The sequence below is a fragment of the Takifugu rubripes genome, chromosome 6 (genome assembly GCF_901000725.2).
Source record: "Takifugu rubripes chromosome 6, fTakRub1.2, whole genome shotgun sequence".
Taxonomy (NCBI): Eukaryota; Metazoa; Chordata; class Actinopteri; order Tetraodontiformes; family Tetraodontidae; genus Takifugu; species Takifugu rubripes.
The window spans coordinates 7,461,940-7,478,902 of record NC_042290.1 but is presented as its reverse complement, the minus strand read 5'-3'; the positions used below and the strand labels follow the sequence as shown (position 1 = coordinate 7,478,902).

At 45.9% G+C, this 16,963-nt stretch overlaps 1 protein-coding gene across 2 annotated transcripts in view; it reads right to left on the bottom strand.

The window, feature by feature from the left end:
• Window positions 1-6,088, bottom strand: part of dab2ipb (DAB2 interacting protein b) — a 57,411-nt gene extending 51,323 nt beyond the window's left edge. Inside the window, exon 1 of one of the 2 annotated variants that reach the window (XM_029837141.1) lies at window positions 5,894-6,088. In XM_029837141.1, coding sequence (XP_029693001.1) covers window positions 5,894-5,918 — 25 coding nt within the window. In that variant the 5' untranslated portion in view covers window positions 5,919-6,088. Of the gene's footprint in view, window positions 1-5,636; window positions 5,743-5,893 lie in introns of those variants that run through there. The other variant, XM_029837143.1, reaches the window with a different exon arrangement.
• Window positions 6,089-16,963: the final 10,875 nt, after the last annotated feature.

Below are 16,963 nucleotides of genomic sequence, written 5' to 3'. Positions count from 1 at the left end.
CTCTTCCATGTAAGAAACTTTTATCATTTACCCAAGATTTCAGAAAACCTTGGGGTTTTCCTGGGGTAAAGAATTCCCCTTGGCCCCAAACTTTCCCTGAAAAAAGTACCTAATAGGAGTACTTTATATATAGTAAGACTTCAAATTCCCCTTTAATTCTTGAGGGGCGGGGCTTAATGCTAAGGATCCCTGATTGGTAGAACAAACTCGCAGCCCCTATTTATTTCTACAAACTTCACTTCATTTGAAACATGTAGCAGAAGAAGAGAAACTGTGAGGAGTAGGAAGGTGATGAGGTCTGGGCTCTTTTTAGAGTACTGTACGATGGGGAAATTCAGCCAGACTTTCAGCTGCTGGCTTAAAAACGACTGAGTCTATGGATGAATAGCCAACAAGCTAGCGGTGCTAAATCTAGGACACATGGCAAAGCAAATTCAGCTGAAACATGTTCTGGATCTCTGATGTGCGGTGGAAACGCGAACCAGAGAAAATACCAGGAACGTTTCGACCCAGCAAATGAAATTCCTGGTTATATAGATTCTGAAAAAGTTGGAGGCAAAGGAGCTATTAACTGCAATTAACATTTACTGTAATTAGTGCCAGACAATGTGGATTTCATGACACTGCAATTTAATTTAATCACGCTCACCGTTTCTTTGTTCTCTAGAAACATGCTTGGTGTCGAGGGAAGCATGCGTTCCTTTGATTCTTCCTTGTTTTCATTTCGTTTCCTTGATTTTTGTACTTTTAGAGTTCAAGGTGTTACACTTTATAGCAGGAAGCTCCTGTGCAAAACAGAAACTAATTCCCCATTAATTTCATTCACTCACATGTGCCTTGTCATGTCTTTCCCTTGTTATCGGCCGAGATTAGGCCGAGGTTTATCTTTGGGGATTGTTTCTTGTTTTTATCGCTGTGCCTCTGTGACACATCACAGCTCTTAGTCACGCTGTCATTGGCTGTTTACATTCTTCTGAGCTGCACCGGCTCACCGGCTGAGGTTAAACCAGTAAGACTGCAACGTCTGTATTCGTCCTTCAGCACACAAGGCTGAAAAGGAAAATAAGCAAAGACAGAAACTCCGAGGCTGAAGTGACGGAGAGAGAGAGAGAGAGAGAGAGAGAGAGAGAGAGAGAGAGAGAGAGAGAGAGAGAGAGAGCGTCTCTGGTATGCAGCCTCTAGAGTTACACAAAGACCAAAAGCAAAGTGGCAACGTCTCCTACTATACACAGCTCCGACACACCTCTTTTTCAATCTGTTTGTGTCAATGTCAACGTCGCAAATCTTCCAACCCCCCCAGCCTGGGTTTGTTTATGTGACCGTGCCAGGCGAAACCTTTGAGACCTGAGACAAAGACCTAAAAAGCTCTGGAGACAGGTGCCTTAAGAGCACAGATAATGCTTTACTTCTCTTGAAAATGTACATTTTCTTTTCTTTTCTTTTTGCAACGGCATGTTGTCTAAATTATTGCAACTAGCAACGACAAGCTAGCACAGCTCAGTTGGCAAAGTTTAGGCAGTGCTAAATATTTGAACAGGCAATGACTTATAATTCCGTATGTTGTGAAAGAGTTGACTAGCTGTAATCACATTGTTCACATCACGTCACAAACATCACAGCGTGCTTGTGCGTGCTCTTTGAGTGCAGGCCGCCACCTGCCGCAACGTTAAATGTGCTGCAGGGACGCATAAAGCTTAAAGTATTTCATCTTTAGGGTACTCAAATATCATCCCCTGGCTGCTTCTCTCTTGATACAGGCGTCAAATTTCTTCCTTTTCCCACCAGTTTCACCCGAAACCGTCCCAGATCAGGATCCACGTAAGCCACACCCTCTGCTAGGAAAGGTAAACGAATCTTGATTAAGATCAGTTTACCTTTGCTGCTCGAGCCATCCTCAATTCCCTGAGATCGATGTTCCCTGGCTCGACACATTTGCCCAAGTTCAACTAAGGAACGAAAAGGGTTTAGACCACTTGTGGCTCATATGCAAATTCTTAGCATCCACTTCACATACAGGCGGGGCGCATTTTGTTTATTTATAGCCCACATATTTCAATTTTCTAGCTGGATTATGTCATATGGCCGCCCCTCTCCGGGCCGTCCCTCCTCGGCTGTCCCCCTGTTGACTGAGGGAATCTCACCAGGGAGTCTTCCTGACAAATGGGGCCAAATGGAGCCGTGCCATCGCCAGCGCCGCTCACCGCAGTTACTGCTGAGCTCTGCTCTCTGTGCCGTTATTTATATCTGACATCAGCTGACTGGTTTGATGAACTTTTCATGTGGGCATCTGCTGCGAAGGATCTCTCGGGGTTTATAATCTGATGGACTTTAGCAGATAAGATGTTTTCCATTAAGGCAGGGAGGAGAAGCAGTTTCTGCAACCACTAGAACCCTTCTACTCGTTCAAGAATTTCACCAAATCTCAATTTTACCTAACACATCAGCTTCTTCCTCAAATCACGCACTTGTACTCTAAGATCAGCTCGCAGCACATTAATAAGTTATATTCCTCTATTTTTATTGAATCTTCACCTAAAGAAATTGCATGAAAGTCTGATACTGAGACTTTAACCCCCCCGACACCCCCTTACCCTACACAAGTCTTCAATGCACCATAGCTACAGCCGATGCAGTTTGGGTTCAAGGAAACTTTGAACAAAGAGTATAGAAGTCCTTGACCTCCTTGAAGGACCTCCCAGTGAAGTGTGAAGTAAATATATATTCCAACAAAGGGTGCAGCCCCTGTTGCCTCCCACCAACCTGCAATTTCAGGTTCTATTTGCATCCGGCCTTTTTCGCTCTAATTTGGACTATTTTCCTCCTGTGTGCTGCCATTCTTATGCAAATGGAAATCCTCTTGTGTGGGCGCATGACTAAGCCTCCTGTGTGATTTTTTTTTTGTCGGCCTCAGTATTTGATTTTCTTTCTGTCCTCACAAACCTCCACAGTTTCCCCTACAGATTCCACGATGGAAGTGAAATCTCACCACAAGCCAGAGACGCTGGTGAGCATTTCAAGCTCACTCTGATGTTTGTTGTGCGAACAAATCAATTAACTAATAAACTCAAAAATAACCCCCTTGTCACTCCTACAACCCTCGTGCTGGCTGCTATTTCCTGCCACAACTGATGTTCTCCAGCAGGCAAACTAATCCAGTGGCCTTGACCTGTGCATACTGCGGGTTCTCTTCCTTATATACTCTGTCAGAAATGCCAAAGTTACATAATGCAGATTAGCAGCTGCAAGGAAGTGAGTAATGGAGATAGAGGAAATAAATATAAACCAAACAACACGAGGACTTAATGTGTCAACCAAAATAACATTTAAGGCATCCAGCTAATCTGCTGAGACCATTTGCTGTTAAAAAATGGTAACATCCCAAAAGAAAACTCTCTTGCAACACCAGACAATTTTGGAATAAAGTGACTGTATGTTGCTTAAGGATAATGCGTAAACTGCGAGGCTGCTGCTTCATTAAATCAAAAATGTCTAAGGCTTCCTGACTCAAATGGGATTAGGGTGACAATCGCGTTGCTCAATTTGAACGCTCCCCGCCGCCCCTCTCAGAGGCTGGGTTAGCACCCACAACACAAACAAGAACAATTATTTCAGTTACAGAGGAGGATTCTTTAAGACAAAGCCCTGCAGCTCTTCCACAAGACCGCGTGCTCATCTGGAGGAAATCTCACCATTGAAGTTAAGTCAAATGCCAATTCACCTCAAAATAGAAAACAGGACAAAAGCCCCTTGAAAAATGCCAAAACAGAGTTAAAAATATTCAGTCGTCCTTTCTCTTAAACAGAGACCCTCAACCTTTTGCATCAAGGACAAAAAGACGCAGACCTATTTTCAGGCCGCGGATGAGGACGTTTCTTTACCCACTTCTCCTTGCACGTTCCTATGAGTAGTTGAGTCCATTGTGATGCTTAGCTCAAGGAGTCATACAGTGTTTTTCCATAGATTTGAGTATCCCGGGAATGGTCATATCAGGGATACTTGCTTACATAAATACAGAAAAACCTGGTGGTTCATATTTATGTCTACATGATAACAGCTCTGCATCTTATTTGTCGAGGTGCTAATGATGTTTAAAATTTAAAAAAACAAGCCACAATCCCCTTTTCTTGCAGAGTTCTCCAGATTTTCTCACTAGCGGCGTGGTGGATTCACCTGGGTACCTTTCACTGGTACCTTTCACTGGTGACTGGTGATTGTTTAGTCGGCTTTGTGGCAAACGTGGGTCAATGGCATCTTCTCGTGTTCTGTCCTGTCAAGTAACTTTCCCCATTTTTCTCACGTCTCTTCCTAGGTCGCCATGCGCCCCTCATTCCGAGGAACGATCTGCATGCCGTGCACCTTTTCAACATCTGGTGCAGCGGCCTGAGTTCATTAAAATCTCGTGTTCACGCCCTCAGCTGTTGTTTGTCTGCTGACGGGTCCTGGTCCTGCCTGAATCGCACCCTAACAGCAATGTTACCCGGCTCACTTGAAAGTCATCAAATGAACTTTTAAGCATCTCTAAATGACCCATCGGGCTTTTCCAAACCACGTTATACCATGTTGCGTAATTCCAGAATCAGATTACCGCAGCTATTCCAGAACGGAAGATATTTACCACGCAAACAAACACGCAAGACAGTTTGTCTGGCAACAATACCACTTCAGGCTGTTATTGTTCGGCAACGATGTCACGCATCAGCCAGCGTTGATACCCCGCAGCAGCCGAGTGGACGTCAGAAAATGGACACAGATATGCAGTAATTTGAGGTTATATTTCATAGAGCTTTAGCTTGGAGGTTGATATCGCGTTATATAAACATCTACGTGTGACAGAGAGAGCAAATGGAGGCCTGCTTGCTGTGGGAAGCGCTTCCTAAAGGAGAGTTTGATGACGTTAGGTTGTAATTGGATGATACCAGATTACTGCCTTTTCCAGCCTCACTGTTCTATTTATACTCTCCGGTACCTCGTTGAAGGTTGAGGAGGAAGTGCTGGAGAAAATAAGTTTGCCTTTAGTGTTTCTCTTCAGGGGACAATTGTCTGGAAGTAAGTGCCGTTAGCGCTTAGCCGCAGAGAATCATCTCTCTGAAATATTGTCGCCTTTTGTCAACCCCATTCCTCATCAGCGGCACAGCAGATTTCCTCCTTCCCAAACGCTCCAAACAATGTTTGTAAGGCCTAGCTCAACACATCAGTTTTTTCCCTTCTGCCTTTTAACTATGTAGCTAAATCTCAGCAGCTCCAAAGTGATATTTGGATGGAGGGAAAGAAAAAGCAGGTCAGTGGAAAATGAGAGGGATGAGACAGTGAGCACTCTCGCTCGCCTACAGTGGCGTCCACATCCCACCGGATTTATATGTCTACAGAACTTTTTTTTCTCTCCCCCCCCCAACGACTCCCGCTCTCATTCCTGCCGCTCGCCTTGAACACAAACACCCACGTTCTGCAGCCGCCGCAGCCGAGGCACGCACGCTTCGCCAAATTATCCGCCTGCTTCTGGAGAGAAAAACGGGACACCCACGCCCTTCACATGTGTCACCCTTGGTTATTCCGTTCCAGGGGACTCAGCCCTCCACGATGCTCACATCACATGCTGGGCGAGATCACATTTAGCTTTTACACACTGCTGTACTTACTGTAATCACTTTAAGTGGTGACACAAAGGTCTTCAGAGCGAGAGCGGGCTGTTGATGTCACCACGCCACCGCCCCCGTAACCCACCGACCCAGAGACTGAAGTTCTATTCATCTGACCACAGAGGCTCTAGTCAACAACCTAAGAGCCAAGTGGAGTCGAGTCATACACTGGAAAATCATGTGACCTGACTCCCTCGTTCTTCCTGCATATCACTTCGACTTCATCCTCCATTTCTATGAATCTGACACACACTCACCATGTGGTGGATCTGTGGGGTCCATGTTAAAGTCAGAGGGCAGGGAACTCCAAGAACAATGCGCCCATATCCTGGAGCAAAACTTCCTGCAGCTTTCGCTACAACTAATAAAACAAAGCCGCTGCTAGACTCACAGCCGCTCCGCTCGCCTGTTCTGTCCAGTCAGAGGTGCTGGCTCAGGTCTGGCCCCCACAGCCTGCCAGCTCAGTCCTCTACCGCTGTGTTACATCTGTTTGAATGAGTGCCTCTGAGTGAGAGAGCACAGCAGAGGAGGGAGGGAGGGAGGGAGGAGGGAGGAGAGAGAGGAACTGTTTCCATATTAAGAGATAGATGGGTGGTGGGGGTGGGGGTGAAGCAGTGCTGTATGCCTCCACTTTGATCAGTTTTCCACCCAGAACATGATTTCATCACCACCACCATCATCAATATTAAAGAAAAAAAGAACTAGTTTTTTGGTAAAGCTCAAAAGAGAACTTTTGATTCCAAACCAAAAAAAAGTTCAGGAACTTCAAGCTGGTCTACATGGAGTTGCAGTAGATGTGGACTTAAAAACTGTTCACAAAGTCCATATATAAATAACATTTGATAAATAGACTCAGATGCCACTAAAAAATACTGGTGATGGAGGATAGTTTTTAACCAATCATATTAAGCCCTGTTGTCAGGAAGAAACAGGAAGTAAATTCCCCAATTCCCAGATGAAACAATTCAAAATGTACTTGCTTGAAGGACCGGAGTTACTTTATACACGGAACTCCTTCCTCTCAAGTGTCAGAACCAGATGAAGAACATTTTTAATCCCAGCTGTCTGAGGTTCTGACATATCTGAGGCTAGTTGAGTTCATCTGTGAAACTGCAAGACAGTGGCAAAAACAATTCAATAATTTAGAGCTGTGCTGCCAAGTTGGACTAGTGAGAGACGCAGGGACAAGCGAAGACGCCTGTCTTGTGAATTGTGCGAGAGGAGAGATGGCCTTTCATAAATTAGGCATCACAGGGAATATTTAAACTCTTAACATCCACACGAGATGCTATTTTGGCTACTAGGCATGGTAATTACTCTTCCACAGCCTCTGGCCACTTAACATTTAATCCTGTTGCAAGTGTTACGGCTCGAGTGAGAATAGAGAAAGCCAAAGCTGGAAAATAGGGCAGAACATGCCCCAAACTGCCCAAAGTTAATATATATATATAAAAATCACCTCTGTGCAAATGAAGCGTGGCTGTTTGGGCGGGAGCGAGCGGCCCTCTCTGTGCTCGCGCTCCTGCCAAACTCTCATCGAGTTCAAAAGCGACGGCTCACAATCCAGTCAAAAGATGAAACGGGATGAGAGAGCTCCCTGATTCGCTCCCGATTCCCATTCATCCGTGTGTAGCTTTGATTCATCGGGCTCCTTGTTTGAGCTTCGCACAAGGACAAGAGCAGGCGCGGCACGCTAACGCCGCGTTTGGTGCAGAGCAGCGAAGTGAGGTGCATAAAAACGCCGCTGCAAAAAGCTTAAACCCAAAAAGGGACAGTGCATCGGCAGATGTGCCTCAGTGGACCTCCACTGGTATGTGCTTGAGCTAACTTGGAAGGGATGGGGGGGGGGGGGGGGGGGATGGAGCCCAGCGATGGAAACACGAATCAGCAAATCATAAATCATCTTCCGTCGGCAGCGTGGAAAAGTTTCAGACGCTGCTGGCAGGGTTGCAAAGGTACCCTGCAATTAGCGAAGCAGCTAGCAGACTGTTGTTATTTTTTTCTCTCTCTCTCGCCCTTCTCTTTTCACCTCAGAAAAACAAACCTAATCACAGAGCCGGTATAATGATGGTGCTCTTTCACATCAGCGGGTATGAATAACAAAACTCTCTCTCTGCCTTCTCATGGATTGGGTTTGTGGTTGGGCCATCAAAATGCTTTCAATGACCGGGCAAGTTGCAAGTGTTCACTGTTAACTAATGATATTTAAGTGGGCAGTGGTCACCCAAACCCGAACCTGATCCGAACCATCACGTTACTTTAACAAGAACAGCTGCACGCAACGATGTAAAGCTGGGTCATATTGCATTCAAGCTGAAAACCTAGCAACAGTAACCGTGGGTTACAAACACTTGAATGTCAACCCTCAAAGCCACCTTCTTCGTTTTTTACCCCCCCACCCACACACACCCACACACACCCACACACACACACACACACACACACACACACACACACACACACACACACACACACACACACACACAAACCATTTAACCATGTTTTAACTCCGTGGTCTGTATCTGGTCCAAACCTGCAGACTCGGACTCGTTAAAGCTGTTTATTAAGGGATTCCAGAATTTCATTAAAATGGCAGCATGATAAACTGCCATTCAAATGTTGGTGGTTAGAATGAAGTCATCACAGCTTTAAAGTGACGAGCGCTCCACCTAGTGGACACAGGGTGGAATAGAAGAATGTTGCCAGGCTAAAGCCATGCTGAAAGTACAGGATATATATGTTGTATAGGACAAACATAGCTTGATATTTCACCAAAGCCACAAAGAAACAAATAAAAATGTGTCTTTGCATTCTCCAGCTTCCTAAAAATCTTGGATTTGTTGTTAATCATGCCTAATTAAGGAGGTCATTAAAGTATTTAGAAAGAGATCATTACATTAGTGGCTGAGGTTTAAATGTGAAATCCGAATTAAGATGAGGTGAGGATGGGAATTAGTTGCCTGTGGTAAGAACTGAAACAGGCGGTGTGAGTAAATGGACGTTAGGAAAAGTGAAAGTAGGACCCCCACAAAGAAGCGTTCCAGTGTGTGCACCACTGCAGAGTTATATCCTCGGGCTACTCACCGCTCTCGGTGGACAGCTGCTGGTGGAATTCTGGGAACTGCGCCTCCACCGGAACGCTGATGGTGCGCCGCAGAAGATGGGCCCTCCGCGACACGGCACGCCTCTCCTGCAAAAGCGGAAAGGCAATGAGGAGACAGGGCATGGAAGGAGAATGGGCGCTTACAGGGGGGAGAAAAAATGGTGGCGGCTTTGAATGCAGAGGTCACCAATAGCCCTTATCTCTGACCTGTGCTCATTCTGCTCGCCATGTTTAATGCTGCGCTGGCCCAATGGAGCACAACCACTGTAGCGCTGCTGATAAATGAGACAGCAACAGAACAGACATTAGCAATGCATCAGCCTGTGTCAGCCCATATCTCCCTGCAGTGTGCAAACATTTGGCTGCAGGACTGTGGGGGACGGGAAGAATCGGACAAGAAGACAAGAAGAAAGTGGAAGGGTCCGGGGGACCTCCGAGGAGGCGATAGCGACTTATCGAACATCCGCAGCGCTCGGTCGTCGTCCCTGGGATGTTCTGATTTCTCTCTGTCTGTTTATCCGGCCTGATCGTCCCCTCGAGCCTCTACAGCTGACACTACTCGCAGACCAATACTGCAGTAAATAAGAGGGTATCACTTCCCTACACCTGAACAAATGTCAGATATGTGTAACTGTCGTAGAACCGAGTCATTTATGCTACAACGGAGGTGTTTTGTCCATGTACTGGTGGCAGCAGTGACCTTGCAGGGTCCCACCGACCTGCCAGAAGAATCAGCCGTTAGCTGTCAGTCAACACAAGGTTGTCGCCCGTCTAGCATCACCTGGGGAAAATTTAGATGCCTCCAACAGCCTGAGCCTGACTGTCAAATCAAAACAGGCCACAACCCCAGACACACACATCACATGGTTTGGGAAACAACTGTGGAGCTAAACTCCGATGGCTCAGGGTGACAGATGGAGGACGGGAGGAGCAGAAGTTAGCAGGAGTCACGGCAGCGGATGTAGACAGGTGATATCGGGAGGACGCAGACGCACCAGGAGCTGCACTTGAGGCAGAGCAAGCTCACAGTCTACGGAGATGGAGGTGATCATGACTTGGTGCTCGGTGTGATGTGAGCTGTTGCTCCACCATCAAAGGTCTCCAGTCTTCCAGGCACACGAGAAATACTTGATTCCAAAAGACAAAACCAACTCCTCTCCTGCTGTTCTGAGTACATGAAAACAAAGGCTGGATAGATCAGCCCATCAAAGGCATCAAAGAGAAAGAGCTAACCTCGGAACCCCAATTCCACGCCCCCCTCCGTGAGCCTCTCTCAGGTGCTGAAGTCTGATTTCTGTTGTCTCAATCAACCGAGCAGTTACGCCTGCTTCTCCTTCAGCTTGTTTCGCTCGTCCTCTCCGAATTCATTTCCACATTCAACCAACATTTTTTTCCTCTCTAACACTCACAAAGCAGGAAAGACAGTTGAGCAGAAACGTCTTCCCACGGGGCGTCCTTTTAAGGACACGTTTAAAGCTCTGCCAGCGTGTCATTGGGCAAATCTTAGACCGGAAGCAATGACACCGTTGGACCGAAGGACAGACAGAGACATCACGCTCGGTTCTCACCGCCTCTTCCTCGTCGTTCAGGAGCCCCATCTGACTGTTGGCGAGCACGTAGTACTTGGGGTTCCAAGCGGCTTGCTCTTCGTACGAGTGGCCACGTGTCATCCAGTGTCTCGACGGACACCTCAGGTCTAAACAAACCACCAGAGCAGAGAAAACAGATGTCAGTCATAAAGGTCAGCAGCAAATCAGGCTCCGCAACGAGAGGCGCACAGAAAACAATCAGGGTAGAGCTTCAGGGTGGAACACAAACCCATGACATCATCTCCTCCATCATCCATTAGAGTTGATCAGAATCACCCGGGTGGTGGGGAATGCTAATGAGGGTCAAATAGGACATAAAATATGTCCCATGCGAAGGGCGTGAAGGATGTGATTGACTTCCCTGCCCGCCTGTTTCCAGGCTGCTGAGACCTTGTCAGATTCGTCCCTTTGATCCTTTTAGGTCCGTAACTTCCAGGTAGCGTCATCATTATCCCATAAGAAGTTTAGTACTAAACCAGCGGGTGCTGCTGCAGGAAAACATCTGCCTGATCAGCTTAACGCCGGGCCAGCAGGTTTCTTTTTTTTTCTTTCCTGATGAAATTAGCTCAGTCCTGGATCAGTTTCACTGAGAAAGTGGAAAAGGGAGGAGAGTGTGTCGACTGACACCGTAAATCCGCCTTTATACCCTTCAATAAAGCCGCAGCGGTGAGATCTGTCTGCTCTGCAGATGTGTTCTCAGTTGCTTCTTGGTGTAAAGCTGTCAAACAACGTAGCTCTTCAGCTGCGGTAATAATAGGAACTAAGCCATGTGTTATATTTCCCAGGCAGATATTTGTTGACAGGATTCATCGACTGTGGCTGGCAGAGCCAAGGACGACCCGCAGGAGTGATATGAATTTTATAGATTTTCCCCTCCATCCCAAGGCCTTACTGATTTATTAATCAGAGCTGTGGCAGGTACATATTCTGTTGTCAGTCTGGCAGACTCCCAGCTAGTAGATGAGCAGAAGAAATACACAAAGTCTACAGCATATTTAATTTACTGGGCCGGCAGCACCCTGAAGTCATTTCCCCACATGCCCAAAACAATTGACAAGTCTTGGAATGTTCACATCAGTCTGTAGGACCGACACGGTGGGGCGGTGGGCCCAGGAGCTTGCACGCCTGAGCCTGTCCCGTCTGAAGGTGGCGCACTGGCTTCTGGAACTGGATCTGGGTGTGTGCGATGACCTGCAGAGCCTGTGGGGACACGTCACAGGGACCAGTATAGGGTTTCCAGGACGAGGTCGGTCGGACTGGGTCTGCTGAGCCACTCCTGCAGTCGGAGGAACCCAAGATCCACAGCAAACACACAAGCTGGGCTGGGAGCAGAGGTCCCAGAGGGGGACACTCACCCCGGCTTCCCCGGAGCTGTTGCGGACTGGCCGGCCACAAAATGCCCGCTGGTCATGTTGTCGCGACCAGTCCGCTTACTGACCCTCTGGTCTTTCTCCATGCTCGTTAAACTACGAAGCTGACATGATCATGTAAACCAGACAGTTCCTGCCAGTTTATTTGTGGTTATAACTTGCATATTTTTTAAACTTGACAAAAGAATCAGGGAAAAAGTGTTCACACGCAGTAAACAATAGCAATGAGGTAGCGAGCCTCAACATAAATCTTTAACACAAGGTTTGAAGCTTTCTGGGACGCTCATCGATGCCAGTGTTATGATGCTGTTCTCATATTACAGAAGGGAATCAAATCCAACTCACGGAGTCGGATTTAAGCCATTGGATTGTTATTCAAATGACCTCAAATGACCTCTGCAGTTTATAAATTTCCTGAGCTCAGAAGCAACGAATCCTTCCTGGTTTGTCTCAAATTCGCTACAAATTTAAATATGAATAGTCTGAGTTTATGGTGCTAAATGAGTTGTATAATTGTACATTTGACTCAGTGACTCATCTTTACTCATATTTATGCCTCTCTTTCACAGAAAATGTCACAAATACTTGAACTACTTGAGTGGAAGTGATCTACTGAATATAAATGATGTGAAATCTCTAACTAATGGTCACTGAAACTGAGAGGAAGGTTATTTAAGACTCAGATGATCCACAAAGGTAACTCACTATAAGAAAAAGCATTCTTTATTAAAATGTGACTATTTATACAGTCGTGAGACAAACACGTCCGTCATCGCATTAAATTGTGTTATTTAATCTGCTCATTAAATGGCTCCATTCAATTATAGGACAGTTACATAATCAAGCAGATTGCACTAAAAACGAAGAAGAAACCTCAGTGCATGAATACGTTGTGGTAATTTCTGCATAAATAGCTGGTTATGCCTGCAAGTGCGTCACCGAGTGCCCACAAACTAGCTTCATGTGTCAAGGAAGACATAGTCATTGTGTTAATTCTCTTATCTAATTTTACATCGTCTCTGTGTTTGAAACATTTCAAGCTGCTCCCCGCTGCTTTTGTGCGTCTAAATGAAGGCAGTAATGGCAGCATTAGCATAGCATTAGCACTGCAGCCACAGCCTTTCACGATAGCGTCATTACCATCGCCTTTCATCAGAGCCCTGTTGACATTTTCGCTTCGGTAGCACAGATTCAACTCAAATCCAGCATTTTAGAGGGATGCACAAACAAAACCTTTAAAAACAGTATGTAGGTTGCCCCAGTGGCCAGGCCAGCATTAGCAAGGCTGTTCTGTATCTGACTTTTTCTTCTCAGGATATTTTAGTAGCTTCTCAAGGTGTTTCAAAAAGGCTGCTGTAAAAATATCGATGTGCCACCACAGAACAGCACGCAGACTCCCACAGAATATGGATTCTAACCTCTGCACAGGTTTGTGATGTTGACTGGAGATTTAATTATAGGCCCACACAACTGAAATAATGCTCCACGAATTTATGCTTTTAAAGATGTCAGAACTATGAGGTGAAACTGATGCAGTGGCCAACGGGGCATTTGAAATAAATGTATTCTAGTTCTAAATAAAGCATCACATAATCGAAGTAAAGCAAACACAATCATGCAATCATGGATTTGACGTTCCACACATTAACTGTGGATATATTCCCGTATTCCTTCATCTTTCCTTTCGCATTTGTCCTCTTAATTCTCTTAATTCCAAGTCTTACACGATTAACAAGTTTGTGGATTCATCATTATTATTATAGTTATTTTAGAACTTAACTGGTGCAGAACCCCAGGTGGACCTATGATGGCAGCAGTGAGGGAGTCAAAGACAGCATTTAAGCCACATCTTACACACACACACAGACACACACACACAAACACACACACACACACACACACATGCACGCACGTTCTCTCTCACACACACATATACACACATCCTTGCACTACTGTGGTCCTGAGGACTTTGACGGACATGGTGATTTGCCAGCACCCAAGCATGATAACTCAATGCCTAAATCTACCCTTAACTTTGAACTAAACAGTTCTAATCTGAAGATAAAGACCAAGTCTAAACCCTCAAACATACCCTTGGATTTTTGAGGACCAGATAGAATGTCCTCATTCTTCAGGTTAAATTTGTACTTCGGTCCCCACTATGTGGCATGCACAAGAACACACACACACACACAGACACACACAGACACACACACACACACACACACAGCAGTGTTGTCTTTCCAACACCCTCAATCCACTTTGCACAATCACTAAAAACAGCGTTCAGAGCTCACACACGTTACTGACAAGCGTGGCCGTTATCACTTCATCATTTCTGCCCCACAAGGATCTGATGCGGCTGCTCCAGCACGCGGCTACATGATGACAGATTGGAACGACTTCTGATGCCAGAGACGGGATGGGTGCCATGGCCTATTTCATTAGCTGTAAATTTCCTGCTGCGGTCCAAAATCTGCATCTCTCTCACGCGCTCTACTTTTCCGCGTGATGTGATGCAACCAGGACGGCGGAAGAGACTTTAAAAGTGACGGAGGCTGGGTCATGACAGCAACACTGGTTGCTTCATTGTAACCCAACGATGGTGGAACGGTCGCATCCTTGTGCATCGTCAAATATAAATCCCACTCGGGTGCGTGCTGTCGGCGGCTCTGATGAGGCTTTAACAGATTTAGTGGATTTGCTTTGGGGAACGCCATCTTGTTTTCTCCTCAGAAAGGGCAAAGGTCACAATAACTGAACCACCTCCAGAAGGATTTAGAGTTGTGCACGCCGATGCTGGCGCCTCATCCTTTCAGCCCAGCCTTTAGCAGGCGAGGAAGCGATCCGAAAGATAAGTGATCCACTTAGGAACACATTTAAAGTCGTGAATCACTTGGCGGCCACCCGGACACGACTGGGCGGCTTCAGGTATAATTGAATAAGAATAGATCGACACACTCTGACCTCCATTTCCTCAATGTAGCCTTCAGAGTGATGAAATAATTCCAGCTCTGAGCTCAACAACACAAAGGATTTTGTGTTGGTTACAGACAAATTAAAAAAAATGGACGATTTAGGAAATGCTGAAGCGTGTTTAAAAAGTAAAGAGCGAGGCTGCTGAAGGCATCATCACCATGTAGAGCAGCTGCTTTCATCGTTTTAAACTTTTGTTATTACATAAACCTGCTGTTGCCTTCAGCTCAACAGGATATTTACAGGAGGTGTGAATCAGATCTGATTAAGCTAGCTGGGCTTCAAGCTGTACCAATAAACAAAGTTGGATAAGTGCTTCAGGCAGTGAACTTACGGCAAAACTTGTTTTTTATATTGAATTCGTGTTATACAAAAAGCATGCATGGAAAATTGAATCATATTGTTTAGAATTTGTGGGGATTCCCAGCTGTTTTAGCACCAGCAGTGCTAGCGGAGGAGCTACACGATGCCATTTGGCTCGAGTCGTGTTGAAGTGGATGATCGTGAGCAGATGGACATGCTAACATCAAAGATGATCCGAGAGGATCCAGAGGATTTTAGCTCAAGAACAGATTTGAATTTTCCTTTAAAATCAAATTTTACTTAGATTTTTTTTTTTTTTAGAATATTTGAAGATATGCATTGTTATAATGCTTTAAAAGATAAAATAAATACCCAAATTGACAAACGAACTTTATGTTAGCGACACATTAAATATTGTTAAAGCAGTTGAAAGACTGGAAAAGTTGAAGAAGGCTCCTTAAAAACCTCGGAACATTCCTCAGGTTAGTTGGAAACAGGTGTTGTGATTGGAGAATCCTGGAATTCTCAGCTGGTCCCGAGCATCCAAGAACAGTCTGAGTCACAAATTGAAAAAATGTGAAAGGAATGTGGTGATTTTACCAAGGAGCTGGTGTTTGAAGCAACAACAGCAGCCACAACAACAACAGCAACAACAACAACAGCAACAGCAACAACACCAATGCTGCCCTGACTGTGAACACTCACAGCCCCACAGTAAAATGTCATCTTTAATTGCCTTAAAACTACCGGTTCCCTGGTGCGCTCAACGTTAGCCTAGCCGCCGCCTGCTAAAGGTCACATGTTGAACGAGATGAAGAAGCCGTGCAGAACATGATAATCTGAGAGTAATGTGATGCTAAACATGCTAATGTGGCCCGTCCATTTTAACCTCACTTTATACCACCTCCATTGGTGCTTTGTGCTCCACCGACGGATATTATCAAATCAATGGAACAAAGGTCCAGCAACTTCATTCAAAGGGTCAAAAGAGTCAACGCAAAGTTGTTTTCATGCTAGAAATGTAGCAGATAAGTGACTGCAGGATTGCTCTCAGCTCTCCCCTCAACTGTTGTGACTTGTTGGTGCTCAAAGCTTTGTGGAACCATCTTGAAGTTGCCTTTAAGTTGGTCTTTTAGTGGAAAAAAACACTCCAAACAAGTATGTTTGTCGCAAGTTTGTGTCACGGTCGATCCGATCGACCGAGTTACGTAATAAGCAGGGAAGAGAGCGCGGACAAAGGAGGATGGATTTCAGCATGTCACAGTCAGGAGATGAACTGCCGTCGCCATAGAAACCGCTGATAAACCAATAGTTTACGCGGTGACAGTCGGACTGGGTCTCGCTGCATTTCAGCGAGACCAGGAGCAGCACAGGCGTTGTCATTGTATCTAGGTCAGAAGAAAGCAATGTTCTCGCGCCCATATGCTCCGTCACTGATGCGTCGGTAACAGGAGCTGTTTCACCTTAATACCCCCCCCCCCCCCCCCCCCCACGACCCCCCAACAGCACCAGCATATGGAAAAGGTGCATCTGTCTAATCCACAATTATGGTCGTCAACACCTCAACAGTGTTGGAAGGAGAGAAGGACAGAATCCAGAGAGACAGAGAGAGACAGAGAGAAGGAGAGAGAGACACACACACAGAGGGAGAGAGAGAGAAAGCTGAGAAAGAAGAGAGGGAAGAGTGAGAAGAGTGAGAGGAACAGAGAAAGAGAAGAGAAATCAATCCGTAATCAGTCCACACGTGCGTTTACCTGACATGGGATCAGAGGACAGGAGGCTCTCTCGCTGCTGATACATCTCAGCTCCTGGAGGAGGACGTGTGTGTGTGTGTGTGTGTGTTGCTGTCTCCACTCTCTCGGTGGAGAGTGTGAGCGAGCGAGCGAGCACGCCTCGCCGTGTGTTTTGATGACGGAGTCAGCGTAGCAGGGAGGGGAGGGCAGGGGAGGGGAGGGGAGGGGAGGAGGGAGGCAGATCCAGGAGAAG